Source organism: Lytechinus variegatus, chromosome 8 (genome assembly GCF_018143015.1).
Source record: "Lytechinus variegatus isolate NC3 chromosome 8, Lvar_3.0, whole genome shotgun sequence".
Classification (NCBI taxonomy): Eukaryota; Metazoa; Echinodermata; class Echinoidea; order Temnopleuroida; family Toxopneustidae; genus Lytechinus; species Lytechinus variegatus.
The window spans coordinates 40058680-40083770 of record NC_054747.1 but is presented as its reverse complement, the minus strand read 5'-3'; the positions used below and the strand labels follow the sequence as shown (position 1 = coordinate 40083770).

The window sequence follows — 25091 nt, the reverse complement described above, 5'->3', positions numbered from 1 at the left end:
GTGCGATAATTTTGTATCCACACATTTATAATGCATCCATCATATAAAAGACTATGACAAGAATGAAGATCCATACCTGGACTAACAATGTTGTTATCATGTCTTTATTATATTCAAAGACGTGTGTGTTTATAAAGCACTTATCTATTTCACACTCTTTTTTACTTTTTTGGCTGAAATTCATATTTTTCCCTCTAAAAAACTACTTTTTGTTTCAAAGTTGAAAACAATATGGTGGGGTTAGGGGTTATAGCAGCTATGGGTCATCAATACATGACACCACCACAATGTCTGACTCATTCATTATTGGACTGGGGCTGGTGGCTCAACTTGCCCCTATGCTCAACTTACCCCGCCTTCCCCTACATATATTTTGTGATTGTCCGGTGGTTAACATTGTATGGGACGATTTTTTTATCTATAATAAACCAAAAACAACATTCGAATATTATCCTTTCCCCTTTGTAAAGATTTTTGGTATTTCAAGGTGACAATAATTTATTTTCTAACATTCATTTTCCTTGCTTTCAAATACTATGTTCACTTTTGTAAATTTGATAACAAAACCCCAAATATTGTGGAATTCAAAGCTCGTATCAAAGGTATTGAGGATATTGAATATGTTTTGGCGAAGGAAAATGGTAAATTACCTGTACATTTTAAAAGTGGAGATTTGATATCTGATTTGTTTTATGTATCTGTCTTGACAAGGATGTGAGTGCTGCTCTGTTTCATGTAAATATCTTGTTGATTTGTTTGATTTGTACTGTGATTTATTTTTATCAATAAAGATTGAAAGAAAGAAAAAAAAAAACACAATAGGTCCATGCTCTCACAGAGCTAGATTTTCATTTTTTAAAAAGGTCAATATTTTTGCTTTCTCGCTTTGCTCACTCGTTACCATTAAGAAACCGTATCTACATAGACCTACGTCAGTTGTTTGCCTCGATATTTTGCCTCATTACAAAACTGCTCCCATCTTTAGATGTAGCATATAGGCTTTACTGCTCTTTTATGTCTATTTTTCGTTCATGATGTAAATCCCGGGGGGGGGGGCACTTCCGTTTACGAGTGGACACCATGCGCGACCATGGGGTCTCGAAAAGCACCCTAAACACGTATTTTCCAAATTCTGAAAATGCACCCCTTAACAAGTATTGGCGTGTGAAACCCTTCCCTTAACAAATATTGGGAACAAAACGATTTTTACTCTTGCAAAGTATTCCCTGAAATGAACCCCTAAACAAGTACAGGAATATTTTATTGTTATGTCACGGGTCCTTCGGTCGTTACCTTTACACATCATTTGGTTTGATTAGTACTTCCACACCTCGTGCAAATCGGACTCTAAAGGCATGGTCACACCGCCCGAGCGTTGTTGGAGCGGTCGTGGAGCGGTAGGGAAAGAGGGCCGAATTTCGCTAACAAAATTGGGGAAAAAATCGAAAACATAAAAAAAACAAAAAAACCCCCCAAAACAATCGAAATCGGAAATGGTGAACGGTAGCGAGCGGTGATGATTTTTTTCTCTCCGTTCCACGACCGCTCCAACAACGCTCGGGCGGTGTGACCATGTCGAAAGCGCGTAGTGTTGGAGCAAAAAGGACATCCTTTACGAAACATTTTAATTTTGTTTTATCATCCCTGCAAACTGGACCCTAAACACGTAAACTTTCCTAGCAGTAAATACCCTTTTTTCATTATTTTTGTGTTTTTGACACCCTTTTTACGTGTTTTGTGGGGTCGCGCATGGTATCCACTCGTCAATGTAAGTGGCCCCCTGGGTGTAGATTATAACTGCGCGAAGCGCTGAAACTAAGCTCTCTGATCTGATCAACACGAGGGGATAAATTCAGTGTATCTTCGCCATTAAAATAATTGAAGAAAATGGGAAATGAAGCACATCATAAAGGCAGACCAAATAGGAGACGATGGTTGTGGGGGCGTATACAGGTGGGGGGGGCAGAGACTTTCAGAGTGAGCCAATAAGATCTGAGGGGGTGGTGGGATGTTGACGATGAAGGGATTAACCGTCGAGCGAGCAAATATTTTGACAATTTTTAGCATAATTTTTTGGATAAATTTTTGACACAGTATTTAAAGAATGTAATAGTAGGCCTATATTATTTCACTATTTCCCATTCCCTTATACTTTCCTTTTTCCCCTTTTCCATGCATTGCCATGAAACCCGGCCTTTTTTTTGGAGGGGGGGGGGGGATACATGCCACCCAGACATCTCTACATCTTATACTCCGAATGCAAGTTAATTGGCGATCGCATCCCGGGTCCCGGGATCGCATTCCGGGGGGGGGGGGGGCGTTTCATGAAAGGACTTGTCGGACGTTTTATCCGACAAGTCCCATTTTATGCGACAGTTACCACAGGAACAGTGCCTCTCAGCCAATCAAAATCATGGAAAGATGTCAGATCTGACAACTTGTCGGATGAAAATATCCCGGGAAAATATTGGTGAAACGCTCCCCGGGTTGCATGGATCAGTAGGGGGGGGGGGGGGGTAATTGCGATTCATGCCTTCATGGTGTTTAGAATAAATTGGATAGCGCTGGAAAAGACCTCGAGATACTTGTTACACTATAGGACGGGGACTGCAAAACGTCTTTAATCGGTAACGGAAAGGAGGAGAAAAGAGAGAGAGAGAAGTTTAGGCCAGGAGTTTAGGGGGTGTGTCCCTTAATCATTCTCATACTGGTACATGTTTGAGCTCCCGTCATATATATCGGGATTTTCTTTCACAGACTGCAGTATGTAAATCCAATCTTTGGAATGTTAACGTGCTCACATACATTCTAACATCTCAATAAAAGAAATATGATATTTGAAGCTCTTTGTTAAAAATAAAAACTTGATGAAAAATAATTTTTGATATCAATGATTTCTTCCAAAACCATTTCGCGGGACCTCGCGATATCGCTCCAAATTATTTATAAACAACGATGACGTCACCGCTTGAAAGAGATCATCCAGAAACATGGCGACCGGATTTTTACGAATCCTTTTTCTGGTGCATATATTATCACTCATAAGTGTTTCAGTGCATTCTTTCAGACCAGGATCGAGGTCAAAAACTCTAAATTTTCCTCACCAAGAAATCAATGATGGAATAAAAAGGATAAGGCGGAGTGTCCCCTCTGAAAATGCAGCGTCTTCTTCGCGGTCGCGGACGGCGAGACAAGCGGAGAGCTCAGCCGACGAGTCCTCGGGACATGGTATTCAAGTCACGAAGGTTTGTATTGGCTGCACCGCTGCGGTGTGTGTGTTATGTCATCCATTGTCACCTGTTTATTTACGCAATGCCTAGTGGAAATACAAACTTGTTTGACTTCCTCATCTTTAGTTCATGAAGCTTATGACTTAAGTTATCTTCATGTACATGTACATGCTTATTTGGCGATATGCAGTCCAGAAATAATGGCCAGATTGAGCCTGAGGATAACTGACTCTTTAAAAATTGTTGAATTGTCAATGTCATGATTGTAAAATAACAAATAAAAAATTAAAGCCTATAAATGAATGCTTAATGAAAAATAAATCAATAGCAATAATGACAATCGTCATTCGGTATCTATGCAGTAATTGTTAAATCTCACTAGTATCGGCCTTTGGTTTTATGACATGAGAGTCTACAGCTAAAGAGTAGAGAGATAGACTCAGTAATGATGCATGATGGACAAGCAAAACAAATGGGGTCTATCACCTACATATATGAATTATTTTCTCCAAGTACATGTATGAGCATTGAAATTTTGAGGACTGGGAATGCAGTTAAACGTAGGTTATGAGCATGAAGACAAGATAATAAAGTTACAACTGGAATTCTTTGAGATACAGTTTTTTGAGCTGTCCTCTAATTTTTAGATTTTAAGATTATACATTTCCAGTCAAGCAAAGATGTGAATGAATGATATTCAAAGAATAGAAATCTATTATAGATCATATTCTTTTTGCTTGGAAGCTTGTTTTTTATAAACTACATCATGTAAAACTTTTATCAACCTTTATAAAGAAAATACTGGTAATAAGATATAGAAAACAAAGATCCATGAAATTTCCTTTTCTGGAAGCTTTTTTTTTTTATTTGGAATGGTCTTTTGATGTAAAATATAAAAATTTGCATTTGTTTGAAATAATTGGAGTTAACAACATGTAATAATTAATTGTTATATTCCTTTAATCCCTCCTACAATCTGACGGAAACTTAAATTATTCGTGGGAAGTTTAATGATTTGGAATACTTTTTGTAATGTAAATTATAGTTGATTTTAATTGTTCAGTGATTGATGTTGTAAATTAAGGTCTACAGAAAATATTCAATATTTTCTTTAAGTATTTTCCCTCCTTTTATTTCATTTTGGTGGGATCATGTAAATTTAATTATAATGTATGCTTTAAACTTTTTAAAAGATGTGTTTAGTGTAATCAAAGATTTTGCAGGAGGCTGTGTTACATGTAACCTGTGTCTTGCGGAAACCTGGGCCCCATTGCACAATGTTAATTTTATCAGTTTTACGACAACTTTACCATCTGATGGTAACTCCTTAAAATCCTTGATTTTGATTGACTATTGAGCATTGTCACCATAGCAGTAACCATTTTGGAGTAAAGTTACAAGGATGGTACATTCTTTGCATCAGGACCCTGGTGTTGCCAGTAATAAACTAATTATGAATCATGATGAACATGTAGAATCTAGTAGGGAGTGGGTTAAAGGTCAAGTCCACCCCCAAAAATAGTTGATTTGAATAAAAAGAGAAAAATCCAACTAGCATCACACTGAAAATTTCATCGAAATCGGATGTAAAATAAAAGAGAGAACTTTATGACATTCGAAAGTTTTGATTAATTTCACAGAACAGTTAACATTCTGGTGGGTATGCAAATGAGGATACTGATGATGTCATCCACTCACTATTTTTCTTTTGTATTTTATTATGAAATAGGGAATATTCTGTTTTTCTCCTCATTGTCAAGTAAAACAACGATTAATTCCTCCCTGAACATTTGTGGAATGAGCATTGTTTAATACTCTATGATTCAGTCAAGTTGGTCCTTATTGTCAAATCTATGAATAATGAAATATAGTGTAATTCAATAAAAAAACAACAAAAGAAATAGTGAGTAAGGGACATCATCGACTTTCTCATAATTTGAGTTGTGCATACATGTTTCACTGTTTTGTGAAAAATAAGCAAAACTTTGTTGAAAGTGTCATAACTTTTTTATTTTACATCCGATTTTGATGAAATTTTCAGCGTTTTGCTAGTTTGATTTCATTAAAAAACATTTGTCTGGGGTGGACTTGACCTTTAATGTTGGAATGTAAAATATGCTGTACATGTAATAAAGAAAACAAATATGATTAAATGTATTTATGTCTACCAAACTAGTTGAATATTACTAAATAGATTCATTATTGCGGATTGAAATAATCGCTAGAGGTTATTCATTTGTATCGCAATCTACTATATTTCTTTTGTGTTTGTCTCCCCCTTCCACCCTACAGTTTGACCTGAATGACCCTCACCCGGAGCTTATAGTTCATTGGGCGGGTAAAGGCAGTGATGTCATACTGTGTCTCACCCGTGACATCACGCAAACCACCCATTCAGCCAGCTACGTTTATATCTCAGAAGACTACGGGGCAACTTTCACGAACAAGTCCAGTACAATGTTCAACACTTCGCCTAATCAAAGACCAGTCTACGATCGATTTTACAGTAGTAAGGCTGATGAAAGGAGGGTAAGGCTTTGTTCAATTCCCCAGGCACGTGTTTCACAAAACTTGCTCTAATAACAAATGTCTGATATTACAGTTAAAAGCTACTGAAATCATTCAATTTGATTGGCTGATGGTAAACTTCTAATATAGAAATTAGACATATGTTATTATTACAAGTCTTTTTGAAACAGAACCCATAGTTTTTAATTTAATTTTTTTTTCACGTTCTTTTGCAAATAATTTTCTAATAATTTTCTACTAAGACCACAGGCCATGTGGTCTAGCGGTTAGAGCATTGGACTCACAATCACAAGGTTGTGAGTTTGAATCGCAACTCTGCCGATGTCTCCAATTTGATGATAAAAAAACAAAACCAAACACAGATCAGAAAATCAGATGTAAGTTTAAAAGTTTTAGAAAATTGATTAAAGTTGTTTTTGTTTTTTTAAAGTTGTATTAATTTGATGTTACAACTTCAAACCCTGCACTGATAAAGTGGTATAAAGGGGTGAGTGGTAACTTGAAATACATGGTGGCCTAAAAATAATGTCTCAAAATAAATTCAAACATATTTTGTTAAATCCTGCTTGATACCACATGTAGTAGGTTGAACGATCGCTTCAACCATTCTCAGTAGGCGTTAAACTAGTTTCCACTAAACTAGTTTCCATTAAAACTAGTTTTAGGAAGGTAGTGAAAATGGTGTCTTACATGTAGATATAAAAAAAAGCAAGCAAATGATTGATCATTACCAATGACCAATTGCAGCTTGTGTTTAGACTAGACATGTTTGCACCACCTTCATAAAACAGTTTGATCATGTGACCTAGAAACGGGACAAAGAGGGAGGATCTGATTGGATAGGGAAGAGAATCCACCAAACAATCATTCCAGAAAGAGCAAATAATATAAAAATCTATATTGTCATATTTCTATGGGGTTGATGACAAACAGTATGGTTCGTACATGGGCACAGTGCGATGTATGTAAGTTCATTGCCAACAGGTGTGCATTCATGTGTGTACAAGGAAGAGAACTCGGCATAATGGTGATTTTTCAGTGCACACAAATGCATCCTTGTGTCACGTGCGTGCAGACTCCAGAGCAAATTCTTTTTGTGTACATGTAGTGATATTTATTCATACATGTACATGGCCTGGCAATGGTTGAATGGGATGAGAAGTGAAGTTTTGTCAAATTACAGACCAATTTCATTAAAAAGAACTTTGAGATACATTATGGGGTTGGTGTATTTCAGGAGTAAAGTAAAAAAAATTATCAGTGTCTATAGTGCAATAAAAGAAATTGCTATTCATTTCCCCCAAATAACTGGTCATTATTCAATGCAGCATGACACACATGTACATGTAGGCCTACTTGGTTCAAATTTATGGCTCTTCTTTGTACATGTAGAAAGCCAGATTGGGATTGTTGCTCTGTCCGAAATGTCTGTGGAAAAGGTTGGGGTTGTTTATTTACCTTTCGAGAAAAACTATGTTGTGCATGTTCATATATAATGGACATGTTCAATTTTAAGAGCACTAAAACAAAAAAAAAAATTGAAATCTGCAACTACATGTAAAAAGTTTCTGACCTTTAAACAGACAGATTTTGAATTGAATATACATGTACATGTATGTACCCTAGTATATTCTACAACATTCTAATACCAAACAATTGTTCGTTAATTTGAATAATATGATATTAATTCAGGGCTTTTCCAAGGTTGGGGGGGGGGGGTCACACCAGAATGTGACGATGAGCAGGAGGGGGGGGCATATTTTTGTTAGTTTTATAAGGATATTTAGAGATAAATTAAAAAAAAACCTGGACCTCTCATTTTCTTGTCTTTTTTTTGTTGCCTTCTGCCTGTTTTGCCCTTTTAACTTCTTGAAACATTCTAGGGGTGGAGGAGCAGTCACCTGATCCCTAGCAATTAGCCATCATCCAAATTTATGGATACATGTTTACATGCATTGCAATGAATTACACAACCAAGATCGCTCATGTTGAATCAACATGTGAGATCTTGGTTGTGTAATTCATTGTTGATTGTCTTCTTTGTTGTGTCTGCTGCTTGCTCCATCATTTTTCCTGCCTTTTCATTTTGTTTAAATGGAAAAATATGTTGGGGGGGGGGGATTCACACCCTGTCTGACCTGCAGCTCCCATTTGGGTGCGTCATGGTCTAGTGGTTCTGATTCTCGCCTTTCAAACAGAGGGTCACGGGTTCGAATCCTAGCCATGGCGTGTTTTCCTTCACCAAGAAATTTATCCGCACTGTGCTGCACTGGACCCAGGTGAGGTGAATGGGTACCCGGCAGGATTAATTCCTTGCATGCACTGAGCGCTGGTGATGGTAGCTAAAGGCCGGGGTAATGATAGCAGCGCTTTGTATCTTCAGGCAAAAAGCGCTTTATAAATCCAGCTATTATCATTATTATTATATTATTATTTAAGGTGTACAGTACAGTAGATTCATGCCTCTATTCATCTCTGTACAAAATGTATGCATTTCTTCCTATCCTGTTTGTATGTATTATTCTATGATGATGAGCTATTGTAATACTACACTAGGCATGCCTCTTGGGATGAATTACCTCCCAAGCACAATTTGTAGATTCTAGGCTCGCTAGGATTCAATTACAAAGTCAAGGAAGGTTTCGCATCTAAAGCTCTTCATGCACCTAAATCAGATTTATTCACATTTCACACGATAACCGGTAGTATACATACTGTGATAGGCCTGGATGTACATGTATGTATATGTAGTTGCATGTAGATTGAACTGAAACATCTTTGGCTATTGTCTGGATGTATGCAATGAAAATATATCAAAATTGTTATAAAAAAAAATTGGGAAATTTCTTAGAAACAAATTATGCAATATCTCAACACATGAATCTTATCCAATCTTGCTAGGGTTAATCAAGACTGTCCAAAAATTTAATCCAAGAATGTTTGTTTACATAATAGGTACTGAATCGGGCACAAACTGTTCGATTTTTTTTGGTTTTTTTTTGGGGGGTACTTTTCAAGTTTTCTCTAAATGTACTTTACACGTAATGTACACTCTGCAATATTTAAGCTTTATCATTGCAAGGAATTGAAATTTTCCATGGCTCCTTTTTTTTTACTTTCCAGGGTGTTTTTGAGTATTTCAGGGTGAAAATGCCCAAACCCCCATGTAATTTTTTCCCCCTATACTGCATGCTTGGATCTTGGTACATGTACATGTAGCTCATACAGTACATACATGTACATACTGTGCGTGTAGTTCACTTTCTAGTTCAGGTGAGATTTGAACCCTCGACCCTTGGTATAAGAGTCAAGTGACCGAACCGCTACACCATACCTCCACACCTTCTACAGCCCCTGCATTTTCCTTTAAAGTTGAAGAGGGATTTCCTTTAAGGTTCAGGTGGGATTTGAACCCTTGACCCTTGGTTTAAGAGTCAAGTGACGTAACCACTATACCATGATACCTCCACACCTTCTGAGGCCCCTGCATTCTCCTTTAAGTTACATGTAGGATTGCCCTATGACTTTTATTTCTCTCTACTGTTTCTTCTTCTTCTTGCAGTATTTGTTCACCGATGTGGTCAACTCACTGGTCACCACCACCGAGGACTTTGGCAATTCATTCAGCACCTTCGACGTCCCGTTCAAACCGACGTCCATCTATACCCATGCCGTCAATCCTGACATCGTCCTCGGAATGGATGAGAATGACAATCTCAAAAGGGTAAGTGGACCCAATCAAGATCGTTTGGGATCCTTTACTCGACAGTTTCGAAAAAAAATGGTATCAGCTTCCAAATTAAGTCTTGGTAGTTTCCAACAAAATGAATGTATTTTGAAGGAATTTTTTTATATCTAGGTTTTGATAGGCATTTGATGTTTGTAAGATGTGAAATTTCTGCTGCTTTTGGGGGTTCTTTTGCCCCCTTCTTGTCTAGTATTATGGTTTAACCGCCCATTATGAAATAAAAAAAATATGGGGTTCAGTAAAACTTCATTGCTGATTGGCAAAATACACACTTATTCAAATTAATTGAATACCCTTTCTACACATGAGCAAAATTAAAGGTTATAATTTCCCTACATTCTATTGGTATACTATATAGGTGTTTTGAAACATGAATTGTTACAGATTCTGAGTATTATAATTTTCCTAGTATCAGAACATGCATGTAATGTACAGTAGTACATTAAGCACTGTAATCACACAATTGATTTGCTGCTAGGTCAGGAGGAGGACTGTCTCATAATGCTTTCCCGTAAAGTTACGCAAAAGGTTACATTCTCCCTACATTGTTCATTGATAGCTACATGTATGTGTGAGCTCATGAATATGGTATAGGGGAGACGGGGGTAAGTTGGAACATGGGGTAGCTTGAAACATTGTAATTTTCTTTAAAGCCTGTAAATATATTCATGCAATACTACCCTTAATTTATTGCTATTAATAACACAACAGTGTTGAATCATTATTGCAATAAATTGAGGGCAGTATTGCATAAATTTATTTTACAGGTGTAAAGAAAGTACAATGTTTTAACTTACCCCATGTTCCAACTAACCCTGGTCTCCCCTATAATTCATCAATGAATGTTCATTTTTTGTTTGGTCACATGCAGCTAACATACATGTACATTATAAAATGTGCATTTAACTTTTGTACATTACATTAATGCCTGAGTCATCATAAACATTAACAATAAAACCGATCCTACCTCAGGGTGGTACAGTGTATTCACAGTACCGGATATATTATATTTTCATTATAATGCTTGTACATGTAATTCCACCCCATGGATGCAACTTTATGGTTTTATTATGAGCAGTGTTTATCACTTGCCATTTTATCTCTCCTTCCCTCTCCTCTGATATTAATTATGCTCAACAAAAGAGAGCAAATTGGACTTTGAGTCCATTTGATACTCTCACGCAATATACATGGCCTCCAAATGTTGTGATGCGTAGACTAGCCAGTACATGTACATGTACATTCTATACAATCATGTATTATGTAGATTCATTTCAGTAGTTGGTTTATTGTTGCTAAAAAAAGCTAAAAGGAACATGAAAGGGGAAGTGCACACTGTATGAATAATGATTTTTTTTACTCTATGTACAGATTATATACTGTACATGGAGTATATAATAGTTTTTGTTGCTTTTGAATAATATCGGGTTTGTATTGAAATAAAAAGTAGAACAAACATTGAATGTAATAAATCATTGGAATATTCAATTGAATTTGATGAGAACATAAAAAAAATGATAGGAAATGTACAATATTGTGTTTATTACAGTACATGAATTTCCTTTATTTTTACTTTTTTATAATGTTGTGAAGAGGAAATAAGGTCTGAAATATTTTATATGTACATGTACATGTATACATGTACCTTCAATATTCAAACACAAAAATGCACATGTTAATGTTATACTAAACCCAACATAAATTTCTCAAAAAATGAATTGAGATTAGCTGAATTCCCTGTAGAATGAAATATTACTGCCTTTATTCTCAACTCAGATTGATTTAAACTCTGGTCTAATGTGGTTTAACTATGGACAGCCAAAAGTGACATTAATCTACAATAGGTGTTCCTAGGATCCGCTCATTTGACTCTCAAATCATTCTGAACTCTCATATATAAGAAATACCTACACAGTACATGTACGTGTCTCCACTACTAATGAATTGGGAAAAGAGCACCAGATTATTAAATGTAAACAGAATTGTGACACACTTGGCTTTCCATAATTATAGCACAGACTTTAATATAGACCACTGTCTTAGTTTAACCAGACTTCAGAATACAGGACATTATTATGGGCCATCTACAGGAGATTCAGGAGCAATATTTTCACATTTTGTTTAGCATGCATGCATAATATTGCCACATACATGTACATGTACGTGTACTTTTTTCAAAAATACATTATCATGATGTGCATTGTTGTGACCCCCCCAAAAAAAAAAAAAAATCAAAGAAAAAGAAGAAAAAGCCTCAGCTGTACAATTTATTCTTTGTACTTTAAATTGCAGTTACATGTAATTTGTCCGTTTTGTTTCATATTGAATCTATTAATTTCATCTCATTTTCTTTCTTTTGCAGCTTTATATCTCCATGAATTTTGGAGGCACTTGGGGTCTGGTTGAGCAAGATGTCAAGAGCTTCAGTTGGTAAGGTCAAAGTTCATTCACACAAGTCAATTTTTGATATTGAGCTTTATTAAAAAAAATATAGTGGCAATGTACTGTTTCTCTCTGCTTTATGTACATTTATGAAACTATCAAACAATACAGTACGTTGTTAGTTTTATAGTGTATACAGTACGTTGTTTAGATTACTGCACGTAATACCCTTTATTTATTACATGTATAATATTTGCTCAGAATTTTAAACAAGCATAAATACATGTACTGAGAGGCAGGGGCAGTTGGTATAGATATTCCCCTCATGAATTAGCCATTGAGTCACATCAGAAGTTTTAGATGTTGCATAGATATTAGCAACTTCTCATTTCATGGCAACCCCCCCAAAAAAAATAATGAAAAATGGTCGGATAGGTGCATTGGTGTATATTTATTATTCCATCAATATTTTGCCACACAAATCATTGATGCTCTCACCATCTAATCCTAGCGCAAGTCATTAATATTTTAATGGATCTCTGCAACATCAGATATTCACTACAATACTGAAAACATGTAGAGTGCATTATTAATTTCTGGTGTAGATATTTCCTCAAAATAAAGCTGAAAATTTATCTGCAATATATTGATGGTACTTTGGCTAATTACATGTGTATTGAAGACTAGTCTGCATTGCAAGGATAAAAGCAAAATAATGTAGCATGTAGAACTTCTACTAGTGGAATTTTATTGTGATTATTAATTCACAGATCTTTTTCTTGTATTAAGTTCAATGCGGTGTTGGCTCAGTCGGTAACGCGTCTGCCCGTCGAACCAAAGATCGTGGGTTCGAGTCCACCCCGGGCGGATGACTGAAGCCAGTGCGTTGTGTGTAAACGTCTCTCCCATGTTTCATAGATGCAGGCTATGTTACAATGGAAAACACTCCATCCCTCGGATAGGATGTAAATGGAGGCCCCGTGTAGAGGAGAGTCACCGCCTTTGCACGTTAAGAACCCACTGCACTATTCATATAAGAGTAGGGGGTAACCCCGGTGTAGTGGTCCACCTGCATTCCCCCAATCAGTTATATCAGGAGAGACCTGCAGGTCATAGTGATTCAGTTCGCTTTTCACCTCCCAGGCACAGGTGACGCCAAACAAATAATAATAATAATGCCAATTTTAAGGATTTCATATTCAATTTATATTCCTTTGTATGGAAGGATTACCGCGGCCGCTTATTAAAGCTGTTCATAAGTTAAGAACGACTGATGAACCTTTCATACGCGCTAAACCATCGCCAATGAATATACCATTTATCAATAGAAAGGATCACCAGTTGTTCTTAAAGTCGCTCTTAACTTACAAACAGCATTATGAAACATCCACCCGAAATATCAAAGTTTTGATGCACGATAATTTGATTTGTTATTTTTTCATTAGATTTTTTTTATTAAATATTTTTAGATATTTTTCGATATGAATTCGGCATATAAAAAAAATAGTGCATGATGAAAATAAATACAATTCTTGGAATGGAATTATTGTTGAAATTATTTCACCCGAATATTCTGGGTTTTTTGCCTTGTAATAATAATAACAGCATATTTACCCAGGGTAGCCACTTCAGTTCCGAAAACTGTTCTCCCAGCGGGCCGTGCTATTATTATTACCCGGCTAAGCTAGGCTACCGATTCAGGTGCACACAGCTTTTTGAGGAATTATTTCCTGCCGGTACCCATTTACCTCACCTGGGTTGAGTGCAGCATGTTTTGATGGAAAATAAAAAACTGTTCACAATTTTTCCACTTTTCATTTCCAGGGGTGTTGAGCCGTGGGACAGGACGGATACCATCTATGTTGAGAGATTGGAGGTTGATGGAACAAGCTCTGTCAGTAAATCAGATGATTTCTATGAGTCCAGAGAGGTTGTCATCACTGGTATAAAGGACTTTGAGGTCAGGGATGACTATCTCTTTGCAACGCGAGAGAAAGCTGGCACAGTAAGTGCATCATGACTTGATATTAATCCTTTGCTCCTTGTTAAATATTCCTTGTCGTGTACTTGTACCATTCATACTCATTTCTTCTACAGGTGTAAAGAAACATGAATTATGAAGCATGTTACAAAGTGTGCGTAGTATTACAATTTGATCCGCAATATTTTCCTAGTATCAGAACATACATGTAATGTAGTACAATAAGCACTGGAATCGCACAATTGTTTTGCTGCTAGGTCAGGAGGAGGAATGTCTCATAATGCTTTCCTGTAAAGTTACGCAAAATTTTAAAGGGAAGGCAAGTTGAAACTTTATAAATCATTGACAATTCATGCACATGTTGCTTTTGGTATATTTGATCAATAAAAAGAAAAGCAGTGGGTATTTCAAAAAGCTGTTTGTAAAGATAGGTAAAATTCTACACATGACTGGAACATGTTCTTAAAATAGCCAGCAGCAATAGCACAACTAAAGGGTTAATACCAACTGTGCATTATAATTCATTAGTTACAGCTTAAAGAGAAATGCCAGTAGTTGCAGTAAACACTGATTTCATGAGAAAGTCTGTAAAACAAGGCTTATCATCAAGGATCTAGATCTGGTACAGTTACATAAACTGAACTTTGTGAAATCTTGAAATCTACACTGAAAAATGTTCACACTGAAGATCACCAACTCAGATAGACGTGGGACAGTGTATTATTATTATTGCTGGAATAAAGACCCGACGGAAGTGACCGAATCCGCGCTTATTTTGCTTATTTCTCAGCAATCACACAATTTCTTCAGAATCCTTTGGCACATATTTTTTATTCATACAAACAAACACAGGGGTGGTCATTATATTAGACCCCTGTTACATCTGAAAGTTTCCTACCCGAGACCCGACCGAGTCCACTTGCAACCTTGACTGGATTATTGGTGGATTAGCTTCGCGAACGGACCGAGTCCGAAATGTGGTCTGTTTACATCACAGTGTTCATTCCCTCCCCTTTCGCCCTATCTGTACTGTTTCGAGCGGCATCCGATTGCTGACACTTTTTTAAAAGGCGCTCTCGATCTAGGCTCCGAATAATTCGCGCGCGCTAATTGAAGTTACCCGAGATTCTGAAAGAATGCTGATGATCCCAGCAGTCGTTGAAGATATGATCGACTTGAAAAGGATACGTTTAAAATGCTTCTTTTCACTCAAATCAAAGACTTTATCAATCACAATTCACATGTCGCATGCCGCAAAAACATTCGAAGAACGACGGGGCTGGGGAGGGGATAGCGCGCGCTATGACGTAATTTGACAGCTGGCGAACGGACCGAGATAGGTTCGAAAGCTTGTGTGCGTTTACATCTACGAATCGGTGGACCGGGGCCGGTCCGATACCTACCCGAGACTACCTCTGGATGTGGTCTCGGGTAGGTTCGCTAAAAGGTGACCCGAGGTAGGTTTGGGATGTTTACATCTGATTTCTTTCCGACCCGAGGTAGGCCCCGGGCCGGCCCGAGGTAGGGAATCTCTCAGATGTAACAGGGGTCTTAGATTCTGTAAAAAATCATTTTGAGATCGTTACCAGAACTGGAATTTATCTTTAAAGCATCCATCCACTCAACCATATTCACATGTTTGATACAGAAACTGGTAATGATGAAGACAATGATGTCGGATATTGCAATGATGATATGAAACTGTATTTTTTAAAACTGTTTTCACACTTGAAAACACTTAAGAATGTCAAGGGCCTACATGCACAGAGCTCAAGAGGTTGTTGATTCACATGTAGCTTGTGATCTAGTGGTCAGAGCATTGGACTCATGATTGTAAGGTTGTGAGTTTGAATCCCCATTCTGCCATTGTCTCCACTTTGAAAGAGTAATATCTGTCGTTTCTAAGGTCAACCACTATGCCTGAATAATAGAAGTGAAAGTTTTCCTATGTCATTGGTTATACACCAGCAAAAAGCTGTCCTGCCAAGTTCCTACTGGAGTAATACTATAACAGAAACAAAAAGCTTTAAAGCAACCTTCAATTGACAAATCGTGGGGAAATTGGATGAAGGAATGAATGGATGAATGAATTAAGGAATAAATGAATGAATGAAATAGTGAATGAATGATCAAATGAATGAATGAATGGATGAATGGATGGATGAATGAATAAATGAATGAATGAAATAGTGAATGAATGAATGGATGGATGAATGATCAAATGAATGAATGAAATAGTGAATGAATGAATTAATGGATGGATGAATGAATAAATGAGTGAATGAAATAGTGAATGAATGATCGAATGAATGAATGAATGGATGAAGGAATGAATGAATAAGTAAATGAATGGATGAAGGTATGACAATGAAAGAATTGATGAAGAATTAATAAAGAAAAGAAATGAAGATAAGAAATAGAGAAGTAAAGTAACAAGAAGAAATTGCCTTAACTGAAGAAAAACAATAAAAGACAAAACTGATCACAAATGATGAATGAAGTACATGTATCAACTTCCACACAGCCAGAAGGAAAGGAAAAATCCCATTTGTGGCTACCCGTAAATCCTGGAAATACTTCCTGTATTTCCGTGATGAATTTGTACTTTATATAAATACCAAAGGTAACAGATATTTGCTTTCACTGATGATGTCACAATGGCCCTTGGTCTTTACGGTTCACTTCCACTTCTGTTCTTGCTTTATTGTACTTAATTTCGATCTGAATCATTTATCAAATGTTTTTTAATTAATCCATGTACACAGAGGGCTACGATCTCTTGGTGTTCATTGATAATTATTTCATTTTGTTCATTTCTTCTGACTCGTTTTTATTTCATTTTCTGGTCATAATACGTGTACACTGCTCCAAGGCGGGATTCAATACCATGTGTCTTTTATACACGGATCCATGGTGTCATTCTTAATCTTTGACAATACATTGATGATATTGCATATAATACTTTTTCAAAAGAAACCTCCAAACTTGTCACGGTTGGTTGACTATGCTCTAGAAAGCCCTGCTCCTTGTCAACAGTGGCCCTGGGGATCTTGTGTTTCTTTCGTCTGATACACCCACCCGTGCTATCTTTCCATTGCACTGCCATAAAAAGGATGAACTTTGCTATTGATTCCTCTTGGGCCGTGTTTATGCTTCCACTTTTCAGGCCAGAATCAGCGTTTCCAAACGTGGTTAGTCCAAAACACGGTTGCGTCCATGCTTACTTTCATTTAAACGCTGTTTCAAAACGCCGATCGTAAACTCACAAAAAGGTGCGTTTGTAAACGTCGTTTGACCAGAAACAGGCTTTCTGGGGAAGCATAAACAGAACCACGATCGTAAACGTGTTTAAATGACGTCATTTGGTACATGCTTCCGGTGAGATGAAAATCCGCGGGCAATACAGTCGTATTGCTCCATGCTTATCTCCACGTAATAACAACAATCGGAAAAAAACTTTAGAAAAAGGCGCGCCCAATTTGACCTCGCTTTACGATGCGAAGCCAGCTGGAGATCATGATTTGCTCTGAAAAGTTAAGCATAAACAGCACTCCCAGAACCACGTTTACGATCGGCGTTTTGAATCGACGTTTGAAATCGCTGATTCTGTCCTCGCAATGGAAGCATAAACACACCCTTAGTGGAGTATATAGGTGGTTTCAAACTGCCTCGATCACAAGAATCCACCTTAAACTACGAGAACTTTATTAGGCTAAAAAATATCCATTAATTATTCCTGCATTCACACTGCCCCGAAACATACTCTTCGGGATAAGTTCCTGAAGTTACGAGCATGCGCAGTATGGTCTGATAAGCAGGCAAGGCACGAGATTCAAAATCACTAGCCCAGCAGCCACCCACAGCGCCCGCGCCCAACGACACGCTGGGCTAAAAGTTCCCGTAAATTGCTTTCACATTGCCAAAATACCTGCGACCTTGGAAAAATCCCTGCGAAAGTTCTCGTAATTTCGCCAAGTACCTACTATATAGCGGGTATTTTCTTTCGGGGAAATTACGCGTAGTTTGCTTTCACATTACCAAAATACCTGGTATTTTCTGATCAGGGTAAATTTCCCGATAAGAGAATACCTGGAACTGACGAACTTCAAGGCGGTCTGAAACCACCTTATGCTTTCCATTTCACACTTGTCATAGAAAAAAAATAATGCTGGTATATTTGCAAGTATGGAAACAGTACTAGGCATATTCAGACCTCCTTGAAGCTCAAGAATACTGGAAATTCACTGATTGGGGTTATTGCAGTTAAAACACATGGAAACCCTGATAAGTTCCAAATCCCATATGCCAGAACACAATATCAAAAGACATTCTTTCCTGATGCTATCAGAATATGGAACTCACTCCCAGCAAAGAGAGTTTACAGCACCTCCCTCGCGTCTTTCAAGCAGGAGGTGCAGCAAAGGAGGCTCTTCTGTTTTTAGCCGCACATAGTTTTGTAGAGATTTTTACTTGTACTATTCATCTGGGCACTTGACAAGCACAACGAGTATGCCAACGGCAGTCTGTACTTTACAGGAAGATGAAGAAGAAAACAGTGATTTGACTGAGAGAAGATCTGTATTGATAAAAAAATTATAAAAATGATAAATCCATAATTTATTGTTTGAAATAGACATGAAATGATTGTGGGCCCGGCGGCCGCTGTGCAGCGCCAGATCGATGAGGCTCTATCCTCTTAATAGTTGAACGCCAAACAGGGTAGCAGCAACTCCCATCTTTTAACGTCTTTTGGTCTGACGCGGCCGGAATTTGAACCCCCGACCTCCTGGTTGTGAGACGGATGCTCTACCAACTGAGCCAACACTCCGGTCTGAACAAATGTAAAGAAATAAACTGTGCTACTGTTATGAAAGCAAAACTTTTAATAGCATACATGTACATGTAGTTCCGCCAGCCTATTACAAAGTGGTGGGACTTGACTCCAAAGTGTACTTAAAGTATTCTACTCTCTTGACAGTTAAATTTCTTATTGGTCATCGATATACACTAGCGGATAAGGCCCGGGGATAAGGGCAGCCAAGGAACCCAACAGATTCAGAAAATCAGATTTAAAGTCAACATTGTTTTAGAACACCATGGGGGTGTTTCACAAAGATTTAAGTATGACTTAAGTCGCACTTACATGTAAATGCCAATTTGGACATGATATGCAGTGCGCAATGTGATTGATGGATATGCGGTAGTACAGTATGTAGGTGTCCCATTCGTATGATCTGACCAATGTGGTGATGTCTTCTATACTGTACACAACTGGGAGTTTAAGTGCGACTCTAAGTTACACTTAAATCTTTGTGAAACACCCCCCACATCCATATCCCTGTTCTTGTTTTCTGTGAAATTGTTCACATACACTGTACAGGACAAAGCTCCTGTTACCAAACAACATGGAAGGATGGTTTACTTCCTGGTATAGTTACTGTACTATTGTTCAATTATTATGAAACATTAACCCTTGCACACTGATGTTGCAATTTTGCGCATTCGTACAATTAAATTCAACAGACGTAATAATTAGTTTTCTCCCCTACCTTCAAATTAGATGAGCTAATGAAAGGCAATAGTTTAGGATGACATCTACATATACATGATAATAATACGTATCAATGGTGCAATATGGATATTTTAAATTAAAGAACAAGACATGAACACAATTGTCATTATTATCCCAAAATTAATTCAGCGCGCAAAGAATTTAAGAACCTGTCGCATCGTTCCATGCAAGCTTTGCGGATGAGTTGCAGTTACCCGCATCACAGTTTTAAAGCATGTTCAAAACTTTTCTTTGGGAAAATCAGACTTGTGGCCAACTGTGTGCAAGATACAGTACGTGCAAAATAAATGTCAATGCGGGGTCCTGCGGGCAACCTGTGGGTTTTAAAAAGTGTTACCTGCAAGTCACGCTCATAGCTTGCATGGAGCTATGTGACAGGGCCATATGCAGGGCATAATCAACATAAGGTGGTTTCAAACCGCCTCGATCACAAGAATCCCTGTTAAATTACGAGAACTTTTTAAGGCTAAAAAATACCCGTTAATTATTCCTGCATTCACACCGCCCCGAAACACATCCTTCGGGATAAGTTCCCGAAGTTACGAGCACGCGCAGTATGGTCCGATAAGCAGGCAAGGCGCGAAATTCAAAATCACTAGCCCAGTAGCCACCCACGTCGCCGCGCCCAACGACACGCTGGGCTAAAAGTTCCCGTAATTTGCTTTCACATTGCCAAAATACCTGCGACCTTGGAAAAATCCCCATGAAAGTTCTCGTAATTTCGCCAAGTACCTACTATTTAGCAGGTATTTTCTTTCTTGGAAATTACTCGTAGTTTGCTTTCACATTACCAAAATACCTGGTGTTTTCTGATCGGGGTAAATTTCCCGATCAGAGAATACCTGGAACTGGCGAACTTCGAGGCGGTCTGAAACCACCTATAGACACATTTTGATTGGTCCATGAAATGATTTTGTTTTTGTACAATTACATGTACATCTTTTTTTTTCCCTCAAACAGTTGTTTCTCGTTCTATTTACAATGTGTCAGATTCTTTCAATGAATTATTGCTAGTATTATCACTGATCAAATATCAATTACTGCTCAGGGCTACTCTATTAATATAAAATAAATAGTCTTTTTTTCACTGAAATCTTAATGGATATAAAGTGTAATATAGCAAGTGTTATAGTAAGTGTAAAGAACACTGACAACAGAATTTTGTAATTTTCATGACAAAAAAATAGTACTTTTCTCTTTTAAATGGCACAGATATTTTCTTGTTCTGAGGCTTTCTGCATTGATTGTACTGTCTAGCATACATGTACAGGTTTATAATTCGTTATTAAAACAATGAGCGATTTGATAACAGCTTTAAATGTTCAATTATGGTACTAAAAACTGCATATTCATGTGCCATTACATTAAATCAACTTTTTGTTGCATCCAACTGCATACACGTACAATGTATTAATGAAAATTATTTCAGGGGTTAATGTATAATGCATTTATAGCCAAAGAACCCTTGAGGATAATGGAATATAAAGATAATATAAGTTTTTGTCTGCATTTCCTACCAGTAGAATTTATGTATGTATGAAATGATTTTCATTTTTTGGCCATTAAGTTAAAAAATATTTCCCGGGTACTTACAAATTCATACATTTGGTTGTGATTGTAAATTCTTATGTATAAAGCCAAAATAGTCAGTGCATCTACAATTCTATTGAAATATACTATTGAATGATATCGTCAAGATATATATATGGGCAGGTCCAAGCTATTTGACTTGTGACGTATGGGACATTTAGAGACTTTAAAGGTCAAGTCCACCTCAGAAAAATATTGATTTGAAACAATAGAGAAAAATCAGACAAGCACAATGCTGAGAATTTCATCAAAATCGGATGTAAAATAAGAAAGTTATGACATTTCAACATTTCGCTTATTTTTAACAAAATAATTATTTGAACGAGCCAGTTGCATCAAAATGAGAGAGTCAATGATTATTCAAATCAAGCTCTTGTTGGAGTGGACTTGTCCTTTAAAGTTGTGTAACAAGAAATAAATGCACAACAGAGAATCTGTTATTGATTTTGGAAGGCCAGTCATGCACTCTTTATTCATGAAAAAAATTTAGTGATCTACAATTCCATTAACGATGTAATATTTGAATTACATGTAATATGCACTGTGACGTACGGGACCAGACGAAAGTTGATTTAAAAAAAAAAAGTTTGTCATTAAAACTGTGAATTGGAATAAGCTGGAAATCTGTCATTATCATGTTTTCATCTTGTATCTTATCAAGTTTCATTAGCCATGAATGAAATGGTGGAACTCATTGGTGTTATTACATGTATGTAATAGCTCAAAATATAAACAATCGCGCTGTGACGTACGGGACATGTGACGTACTGGACATTTGTCCATGTGTAATACGAATGGGGAAAGTGAAATTTCATCAAAATTTAAAATTAACATAATTCAAACCAAAGTAAGTGACTATAACAGACAATAATTGGAAATGAGCATACACTGTAATTATATTTTTATGTATTCAAGCTACTTTAAAAAAATCCAGCCTGAAGTACATGTATGACTATAAAACCAAAAATTGATAGTCATTCCAGAGAGGGAAAACCATGAACTCTACAGAAAACCGTGATAGTGGTGTACAAAGGTACAATTATGAAAACATTCATAACTTATTTCATTATTTATGCTCAACAATTAACCTGATTGAGATGATTTATTTTGAACAAAGATAATGATTCACAGTATGGTGACAGTCCAGAATGCACTTGGGTGGATGAACTTTATGTATGTGCGCCCTATAGTGTAATGTCATTATGTCAGACATTATGTTTGTTTTTAAACTCTTTTGAACATCAAGCTTTTTTACAGTATATTTTGTACATTTTGTTTATAACCCAGAGCATGATTTTGCATTTTTGTTATCACGGTAGCATGTAGCTACTCCATCAGTAGAAAACTACATTTTACAAACACAAACAGATATTACAAAGAAAAACAAACATCACAACTACATGTAGGGGAAGGCGGGGTAAGTTGAGCATAGGGGCAAGTTGAGCCACCAGTCCCAGGCCAATAATGAATGAGTCAGACATTGTGGCGGTGTCATGTATTGATGACCCATAGCATAACCCCTAACCCCACCACATTGTTTTCAACTTTGAAACAAAAAGTAGGTTTTTAGAGGGAAAAATGTTAAATTAAGCCAAATAAATAAAAAAGAGTGTGAAATTAATAAGTGCTTTATAAACACACACGTCTTTAAATATAATAAAGACATGATAACAACATTATTAGTCCAGGCATGGATCTTCATTCTTGTCATAGTCTTTTATATATGATGGATGCATAAATGTGTGGATACAAAATTATTGCACTAAGTTCGGACTGGGGTAAGTTGAGCCAAACAGCATGGGGCAAGTTGAGCCATGGTAATTCCTATGGTAATGTATCTTAAAAAACAAACCATAAAAATCGATTGAAATGCTGGCTGAAAGGAGCAAATTTACATGACTGCTCTTTTCCTTTTAAAGGATGTTAGTATTTATAGAGAATTAGCAAGTGAAAAGACTTTAAAAAAATTGACATGCTGGTTCTCCTCTCATACATTTTGTACATAGTTTTTGTGGCTCAACTTACCCCAGAAGGTGGCTCAAACTTACCCCATATATGGGGCAAGTTGAGCCATTTGACTTAGTTTTTTTCAAAGGTCACGATGACTTTCAGTGTGAGGATAGACAGTTATATATAGGTGGAAAATATTTCAGAAGAATTAAATTTCAAGGCAAGGTACTTATTTCGACAAGATTATTAATCATATCAATTCTAACATGCAGAAAGCAAAAACTGTCACAACTTACCCTGCCTTCCCCTACATGCATTAAAGACAGCATTCTCAGGTAAAATTAAAGGAAAGTATTATATTTCCATTGTACGCTACCATAAAAGAAGACTTATTCACAGTCTTGTAATTCAGCATCAATATGAATATGAAAAATAATAATGTATTCCAGAAATATAGGAAAATAGAAAATAAAAAAAATTGTTTAAAAGTAAAGTAATGGCAGAGTTGAGAGGGCGGGAAGCAGGATGTAGCCAGAAAGGAGAAAAAAGGCATCAAATTATTAGGAGACATTCCACTCACTCTTGATATGTATGATATACATGTACTAGTATAGGGGAGACCGGGGTATAGTTAGAACGCGGGGTATTAAGTTGAAACATTGTAATTTTCTTAAACGCCTGTGAAATGAATTTATGCAATACTGCCCTCAATTTATTGCTATTAATAAAACAGTGTTGAATGATTATTGCAATAATAAATTGAGGGCAGTATTGCATAAATTTATTTTACAGGCTTTTAAGAAAATTACAATGTTTCAACTTACCCCGCGTTCCAACTATACCCCGGTCTCCCCTAACATTGGCATGAACAACACCACCTTTTCAATATTACCAAAGAGTCTGTTATCAAAGAGCCGTCCACATTTGCTACCTTGACAATGAATGGCTGATTGATGATCTGGTCCAATAGCGTCGGCTTCCAGACAAAGGTTTATAAAGAAAACGGTGGATTTAGGTTTGATTTACATCATGGCTTTCATTCCCATTTCAAATAGTAGCACTAAACCTAATGGAAAGAATTGCATTGTTATTGGAAAACTGAGAGAAACATCATGATTGTTTTTATCAATTTAACTCTATTTTTTCATTTTATTTTGCAGAGTTGGTATACCTTATTTACATGATTGTTGCTGTTGTCTTTTTTTATTATTAGAAATATATCTTCATCATCATCAACCCTCATCATCAACAACATCGTCATCATCATCATCATCATCATTATCATCATCATCATTATCATCATCATCATCATCACCATCATCGCCATCATCATCATCATAATTATCATCATTAGCATCATCATCATCATCATCATCATTATCATCATCACCATCACCATCACCATCATCATCATCATTAACAACGACGATAACAATGACGACAAAATCCAACAACAACAAAAATTAACAACAATGACAACAACAACAGCAACAACGACATCAATAACATCATCTTCCTCCTCCCCCTGCTTCTCCTCCTCCACCTCTTCCTCATCATCATAATTTTTCTATTATTTCTAGGTAAAGTAAACCACCATACATCATTATGTGGGTCATGTTTTAGAAATAAAAGTCTTTCCTTATTTTTTTTTAACTTGGGGAAGGTTATGATGACTTTATTGGGGAAGTCGATATTTAATGCACTTGTATTCCTGTGTTAAACTAATTTCGATTTCAAATGCTACATTTATAGTTCACTTTACCTGTACTGTATATTAAAATCATACTGTACAGTATCTTTTCTCTGAACCATGTTTTGTGCCACCCCTTAATAGCTTTTGTGTCATACACAGCATGGAGTATGTATAGAAAGCATTATGCATGACTAAACATACGGGTCTGAAAAATACCCTTTTTAATAAAGAATAAGTAACCATTGTCATGGGGCATTGTGTCTTTTGCTGAAATCTGAGAAAATGGTCTATTCATTTATTTCCCTGTATGTATTTAAACTAAAAAAAAATAGGTCAGTGTTTACATGTACTTTCTGTTGAATTTAGGGTTCGAAAGGTCTCTTAAAATCCTGGGCCTCGTTGTACAAAGAGTTACG

The 25091-nt window shown here is 36.7% G+C and overlaps 1 protein-coding gene across 2 annotated transcripts in view; it reads left to right on the top strand.

Annotated features, from left to right (window-relative positions):
* Positions 1–2979: 2979 nt before the first annotated feature.
* Positions 2980–25091, top strand: part of LOC121420493 (sortilin-related receptor-like) — a 99375-nt gene continuing 77263 nt past the window's right edge. For both annotated transcript variants that reach the window (XM_041615150.1, XM_041615149.1), the window contains exons 1-5: positions 2980–3245; positions 5523–5759; positions 9322–9483; positions 11870–11937; positions 13714–13894. In XM_041615150.1, the coding sequence (XP_041471084.1) occupies positions 2991–3245; positions 5523–5759; positions 9322–9483; positions 11870–11937; positions 13714–13894 (903 nt within the window). In that variant the 5' untranslated portion in view covers positions 2980–2990. The remainder of the gene's footprint in view (positions 3246–5522; positions 5760–9321; positions 9484–11869; positions 11938–13713; positions 13895–25091) is intronic.